General features: G+C 66.0%; 1 protein-coding gene across 1 annotated transcript; it reads left to right on the top strand.

The window, feature by feature from the left end:
- Positions 1-1194: 1194 nt before the first annotated feature.
- On the top strand, positions 1195-6931 carry LOC130593776 (maestro heat-like repeat-containing protein family member 1; the record flags this gene model as incomplete). The annotated part of the gene is made up of 9 exons (XM_057399152.1): positions 1195-1379; positions 1496-1636; positions 2378-2470; positions 3245-3323; positions 4485-4598; positions 5282-5355; positions 5617-5736; positions 6052-6162; positions 6899-6931. Coding segments are annotated over 9 exons (950 nt in total), but the record flags the coding sequence as incomplete, so codon positions are not given.
- Positions 6932-7222: the final 291 nt, after the last annotated feature.

Below are 7222 nucleotides of genomic sequence, written 5' to 3'. Positions count from 1 at the left end.
CATAAAGCCCTGGAGAGCCCCATAAAGCCCTGGAGAGCCCCCGGAAGGCCTGGAGAGCCCCATAAAGCCCTGGAGAGCCCCATAAAGCCCTGGAGAGCCCCGTAAAGCCCTGGGGAGCCCCGTAAAGCCCTGGAGAGCCCCGTAAAGCCCTGGACAGCCCCCTGAAGGCCTGGAGAGCCCCATAAAGCCCTGGAGAGCCCCATAAAGCCCTGGAGAACCCCATAAAGCCCTGGAGAGCCCCATAAAGCCCTGGAGAGCCCCATAGAGCCCTGGAGAGCCCCTGGAGCCATGCAAAGCCGTCCTCAGGGGCTGGAGGTGGCAGATGGGTGCCCCTGCACTCTGTGGCTGAGCCCCTCATCCGAGCCAGGAGCATCCTGTGCAGGACCACGCTCTGGTCCTGGGGCCGGTCCTCAGGAGGAGCAGAGCTCGGGCTGCCATGGCTGGGATGCAGCCTCCAGGCCTGTGGTTCTTACTAAGCCGTGGGGCAAACACAGGCTCCTGTGGGGCGCCCCATGGGGTCCCTGCGGTTGGGTGCCTGCAGTTGGCTCTGTGGGCAGGGCATCCCTCTGCTGTGGGTGCCTGCTGGGAAGGGTCCTGTCCTATCCCCATCCCTTGGGATGCTGCTGGTGAGCAGCACTGCATCCCTTGGGATGCTGCCTGGGAGAGCACTGCATCCCTTGGGATGCTTCCAGGGAGCAGCACTGCATCTCTTGGGATGCTGCCGGGGAGCAGCACCGCATCCCTTGGGATGCTGCCGGGGAGAGCACTGCATCCCTTGGGGTGCTTCCCGGGAGCAGCACCGCATCCCTTGGGATGCTTCCGGGGAGCAGCACTGCATCACTTGGGATGCTGCCGGGAAGCAGCACTGCATCCCTTGGGGTGCTGCCGGGGAGCAGCACTGCATCCCTTGGGGTGCTTCCGGGGAGCAGCACTGCATCTCTTGGGATGCTGCCGGGGAGCAGCACCGCATCCCTTGGGATGCTGCCGGGGAGCAGCACCGCATCCCTTGGGATGCTGTTGGGGAGCAGCACTGCATCCCTTGGGATGCTGCCGGGGAGCAGCACTGCATCCCTTGGGATGCTTCCAGGGAGCAGCACCGCATCCCTTGGGATGCTGTCGGGCAGCAGCACCGCATCCCTTGGGATGCTGCCGGGCAGCAGCACTGCATCCCTTGGGGTGCTGGTACGGCTGCAGCACCCAGTGTGCGCGGTTGGGCTCTCCCCGCAGCTCTGCAGCACTTCAGTGAGAGCATCCAGGAGTACCTGGCAAACCTGGACAAGGCCCCGGACCCCACGGTCAGGAAGGACACGTTCTCCAACGAGATCTTCAGTGCCTACGAGGTGCTCTTCAGCAGCTGGCTGCAGCACCGCGAGGCCAAGGTGATGGGCGCCGCGGTTCTCACTCGGGACGATGCCCTTGGAGCGTCGCAGCTCCAGGGCTGCAGAGCCCCCCCCAGGCTCAGGACCACGCTGCTCACGCCGGGTCTCTCGCCCAGCTGAGGCTGGCCGTGGTGGAGGCGCTGGGACCCATGAGTCACCTCCTGCCCGCCGAGAGGCTGGAGGAGCAGCTCCCCAAGCTCATCCCAGGCATCCTCGCGCTCTACAGGAAGCACACGGAGGCTTTCTCCATCTCCAAGGTGAGCAGCTCGGGGGTCACATCCCTGCAGCCGCTGCCGTGGGGCGCGCTGTGCTGCAGGGGTGCAGGAGGGGCACCAAGCAGGGCTCTTCCCCCCCCCCCAAGCAGTGGGTGCAAGCAGGAGCAGCGAAGCAGATTTGGTCCTTACCTTAGAGCTGGTACCCAGCAGCTCGGGCCCTGCCCAGGCTGCAGCTGCTTCTTCCATGTGAGATTCCTCCTCCCTCCATCGTGGGCCCTCGTGCTGCTGAGCCCAAGCCTTGGGTGCCTGTGCCCAGTGATGAGGAGGATGGAGCCGGCTGCTGCTGTCTCATGGGGTCATGGGATGGGTTGGGATGAAGGGAGCTTGAAGCTGCTCCAGCTCCAACCCCGTCCCCTGGATGGAGCAGGGTGCTCCGAGCCCCTGTGTCCAAGCTGCCCTCGAGCACTGCCAGGGATGGAGCATCCCAAACCTTTCCCTTCAACCCCTTCCATGGGGAAGAACTCCCCAAGCTCCCATCAACTCTTCCCTCTTCCTCCTCCTCCCATCCCTGCCTCCCTTGTCCCAAGGCTCCCTGCAGCCCCTTCAGGCACTGGGGCTGCTCTGAGCTTTCCCCACTGTCCCCCCCATGGCAGACGGATCCTGCTGCCACCCTGCCGGGTTCATGCTCCCTCCCTCGCTCTGATGTCCCATGGGGCTCAGCACCCTCTGCCCCCCCTGGGGCCCATTTCCTGACCCCCCATCCCCTGGTCTCTCTCTGAGCAGAGCCTGTGCCAGATCCTGGAGGCCTCCGTCAACATCGGCAGCCGCAGCCTGGATGTGCAGCTCGACCCCCTCCTGGGCACCCTGCACCCCCAGGTGAGGGCTGGGTGCTGGGGGGGGGCTGGAGCCTGCCCATGGGCTGTGGGGCTCGAGGCTCCCCTGCAGCAGCCCGGGCTGGGCCTGCTCCTGCTTCTGCCCGTGGCTGAGTCCCGCAGTGGTGATCCCAGCTCCCGGGCTCTGGTGTCCCGAGGTGGATCCGATGCCGAGCCATGGAATGGGTTGGGTTGGGTGGAAGGGACCTCAAAGCTCCTCCAGTCCAACCCCTGCCAGGGCAGGGACCCCCTCCCCTGGAGCAGGGTGCTCCGAGCCCCTGTGTCCAAGCTGCCCTTGAGCACTGCCAGGGATGGAGCATCCCAAACCTCTCCCTTCAACCCCTGCCATGGGGAAGAACTCCCCAAGCTCCCATCAACTCTTCCCTCTTCCTCCTCCTCCCATCCCTGCCTCCCTCATCCCAACCCCTCTCCATGCTCCCTGCAGCCCCTTCAGGCCCTGGAGTTGCTCTCAGCTCCCCCCTCCCCGCAGCAGAGGGGCAGGATCCCCCCCCTGCTCTGCTCCCCCAGCTCCGGTGCTGTTTCAGTGCCCCTGAGTGTGGCGGCTCCATGGCAGAGGCTGCCCCTGAGCACACCCCGGACCCCTGGTGTCTGCGAGCTGGGCCCCACCGTGGTGCTGGCGGCAGGGTCTGTGCTCCATGACGGCGCTGCTCAGGGGCTGTGGGGCGCAGCTGTGGGGCGCAGCCGCAGAGCCCAAGCCGGGGCCCCGTGGTCCTCGCGGTGCCGGTGACGGCGGCCGTGTCCCCGTTCCCCCCCCCAGATCTGTGCTCCTGCAGAGCCCGCAGTGCCCCTCACGGCGAAGAACCACACCGAGGTCCTGCGGTGCTTCACTGTGCTGGGTAAGGGGGTCCGTGCCTGGGGGTCCCCGGGCATGGCGGGTGTGGGGCACCGTGGGTGCTGTGCTCCGCGCTGCCTCCTGCCCCTGCCCCTGCCCAAGGAGGTGTGTGTGGGGCAGCAGGGCTTGGGTCCCTCTGGCCTCAGGGATACAGGGGGCATCTCTCAGCCGTGGTGGCAGCGGGGTGGCTGCTGTCCTGGTTCCAGCCCATGGAGCCATGGTAGGGCTGGGGATGAAGGGAGCTTGAAGCTCCTCCACATCCAACCCCATCCCCTTCCCCTGGAGCAGGGTGCTCCGAGCCCCTGTGTCCAAGCTGCCCTTGAGCACTGCCAGGGATGGAGCATCCCAAACCTCTCCCTTCAACCCCTGCCATGGGGAAGAACTCCCCAAGCTCCCATCAACTCTTCCCTCTTCCTCCTCCTCCCATCCCTGCCTCCCTCATCCCAACCCCTCTCCAGGCTCCCTGCAGCCCCTTCATGCCCTGGAGCTGCTCTCAGCTCCCCCCTTCCCACAGCAGAGGGGCAGGATCCCCCCCTCCGCGCTGCTGCTCCCGCTCTGGGTGCCCCCAGCACACGGGGGGGGGGGGGTTCTGGGCCGGGTCCTGGGGAGCTTCTCCTCCTGCAGCACCCCAAGCCCAAGCCTCGCATCCGCTGCTGCTCCTGCACCAGCTCCCCGCTGCTCCGGCCTCCCTCCCATCCCCAGCAATGCCCCCGGGTGCTGCTCCACTTTCCTGCCCCCAAACTGGTTTATTTCTGGCGTTCCCCCGGGCAGCCTCTTCCAATGCCCGAGCACCCTCTGGGGCAGGAATTGTTCCTCAGCTCCATCTAAACCTGCCCTGGGGCAGCTTGAGGCCGGTTCCTCTTGTCCCATCCCTTGTTCCTTGGGAGCAGAGCCCAGCCCCTCCTGGCTCCATCCTCCTGGCAGGCACTTGGAGGGAGCCATCAGGTCCCCCCTGAGCCTTCCCTTCCCCATCTGAACCCCCCAGGTCCCTCAGCCCTTCCCCATCACCCCTGTGCTCCAGGCCCTGCTCCAGCTCCATTCCCTTCTCCGGCCCCACTCCAGCCACGCAGCCCCTTGGCATGCACGGACACCTGGGGTGTCTCCATGTAGGGGTTCCGGTGCCACTGATGCTGACGTGCCCCTGATGCTGTTTCCCCTCGTGCAGCCTGCTCCTTCCCGGACCGTGTCCTGGCCTTCCTCCTCCCGAAGCTGGAGAGCAGCAACGAGAGGACCCGAGTGGGGACCCTGCTCATCATGAGGCAGATCATCAACAGCGCCCGTGAGTCCTGCCTGCTGCAGCCCCCGGCCGGGCCCAGCCCTGGGGGCTCCTGCTCCCTGAGCCCTCATTGCCCCGTGGGGCCGGGGTCAGTGGGATGAGCTGAGCCCGTCCTTGGCTGGAGGGGATGCTTCGGCTCGGAAGGGGTGAGGGACAGAGCCCTCCCTGCAGGGGAAGGGGAGTGTTGGGAGCAGCAGCTCTGTCCTTGGCAGCTCAGGAGGTGCTGAGCTTCAGAACCTGTCTTCACTGAGCTGCAGTCGTGGAACGGGTTGGGATGAAGGGAGCTTAAAGCTGCTCCAGCTCCAAGCCCATCCCCTTCCCCTGGAGCAGGGTGCTCCGAGCCCCTGTGTCCAAGCTGCCCTCGAGCACTGCCAGGGATGGAGCATCCCAAACCTCTCCCTTCAACCCCTTCCATGGGGAAGAACTCCCCAAGCTCCCATCAACTCTTCCCTCTTCCTCCTCCTCCCATCCCTGCCTCCCTTGTCCCAAGGCTCCCTGCAGCCCCTTCAGGCCCTGGAGCTGCTCTCAGCTCTCCCCTTCTCTGCTCCCAGCCTGGCTCCAGGGCAGAGCTGCTCCAGCCCTCGAGCAGCTCCAGGTCCCTCTGGTGCCGTTGGCCCGGGGCCTCCCCGGCTCCACCTCTCCCCCACCCTGGTGGCTGCTCTCCAGTCTCCCGTGTTTCTTTGCAGCCTCCCAGATGGAGATCAAAAAGCCCTTTATTCTTTCGTCCATGAAGCTCCCCCTGCAAGACAGCAGCAACAAGGTGAGCCGCGCTCCTGCGCGTCCGTGCTGCGCTGCAGGGCGTCCGTGGGGGGCACCTTCTGAGCCCCGCCAGCCCCATCTGTGCCAGATGCACCCATGGCTGCTGCGGCCGTGGGCTCCGGTCTGGTCCCCTTTGAGCCCTCGGTGCCTGGGTGCTGCTGGCAGAGCCCGGGCCCCTCGAAGCTCTGGGTAGGAGCCTCAGTGGCACCCCATGGCCAAGGTGAGGGTGCTCCCCCCGCTCATGGGTGCTGTCGCCGCGCAGGTGAAGCGAGCCGTGGTGCAGGTGATCAGTGCCATGGCCCATCACGGATACCTGGAGCAGCCCGGCGGGGAGGCCATGGTGGAGTTCCTGGTCCGGCAGTGCGCCCTGGCCTCCGATGGGGTGCGTGCACCTGGGACAGGGAGGCAGGGATGGGAGGAGGAGGAAGAGGGAAGAGTTGATGGGAGCTTGGGGAGTTCTTCCCCATGAGGGTGGTGAGTTCCTGCCCCTGGAGCGAGGGGGAGCTGGGAGAAACCTTGGGACCGGCCGAGCTGCCGCTGGGTAGCTGCATCCCTGCATCCGAAGGCTTGGGGGCTGCGCGGATGCCTCCCTGCCCTCCATGCGGCCAGGCTGGGTCGAGCTGCTGCCCTCCAGTGCGCTCCCTGAAGTGGGCATCGGGCTCCCTCCACACTGACCTCAGCTTTCCCTCTCCTCCAGCACCCCAAGAAGCAGGCGCCGGATGCCGAGGACCTCAGCAGTGACAGCGTCCAGAGCATCAGCATCAACACCCTCTTCCTCCTCAGCACCACTGTGGACAGGATGAACAACGTGAGTCTGCTCAGGCCCTGACACCTGTGGGGAGCAAGGAGAGTGGTGCTGTCCCAGTGTCCCCATCCCATCGGGAGCAGGGCAGGGGTTGGGTTTGGGACCCGTGTGTCCCATCCCCGTGAGCTGCTCTGAGGCTGGAGCGTGGCAGTGCTGGAGGTCCTCAGCTCGGGATGGATGTGGAGCTCTTGGACCAGAAGAGGAACATGGAAATGGTCCAAGGGATGGAACACGACTGCCCTGGAGCCAGGCTGGGAGAGCTGGGCTGGGGAAGCCTGGGGAAGAGAAGGCTCCTCAAGGGGAGAGCTGAGAGCAGCTCCAGTGCCTGAAGGGGTGCAGGGGACCTGGAGAGGGGTTGGGACAAGGGAGGCAGGGATGGGAGGAGGAGGAAGAGGGAAGAGTTGATGGGAGCTTGGGGAGTTCTTCCCCATGGCAGGGGTTGAAGGGAGAGGTTTGGGATGCGGTTCAGTGAAGGGAACCCCCTGGGGCTGAGGCTCCGGTGCTGCTGGAGCTGAGCCCAGGCTGGGGAGAGCTCCCCTTGAGCAGCAGCACTCAAGAAGGGGGCTCAGAGCTTCCCCCCTCCCCAGAAGCCCCTTGACCCCCATCTCCCATTGCCCTCTCCCTCCCGGTCCCACTCCCCGGTGCAGGGTCTCCCTCCCGCTGCCGGGCTCTCGCTGGGCACCCATGGGTGCCCCACTGCCCCTGTTGTCCCCTCAGGTGCTGTGGCCGTACCTGCCAGGTTGTCACCCCCATCAGTTCACCACCGCCCTGAGCCCGCTCTGCAGGGGCTCTCATGTACCTGGCCATGAAGAAGGAAGAGGAGGGCGAGAGCCGCGTCCCTGATCCGCTACGACGTGAACGGTCAGCGCTGGCCCTTGGGGGGGCCGCATCCTGCCCCGTGGCAGGGGCCATCTCCGGCCTTTGCCCTTCCCTTTGCAGCAAACCTCCCCTCGCCCTACGCTCTCACAACGCGGCTGCTGGTGAGTGCCTGCAGGCAGAGCAGCTCCTTACCCTGCGGCGAGCTCCTTACCCGTGCAGAGCCATGCATCCCTCGTGCCACGTG

Source organism: Pezoporus wallicus, unplaced genomic scaffold, assembly GCF_028554395.1.
Source record: "Pezoporus wallicus isolate ANWC-B61680 ecotype Strahan unplaced genomic scaffold, APGP_CSIRO_Pwel_v1 contig_12544, whole genome shotgun sequence".
Taxonomy (NCBI): Eukaryota; Metazoa; Chordata; class Aves; order Psittaciformes; family Psittacidae; genus Pezoporus; species Pezoporus wallicus.
The sequence above is the reverse complement of the archived record's forward strand: the minus strand, read 5'-3'. Positions and strand labels throughout refer to the sequence as shown.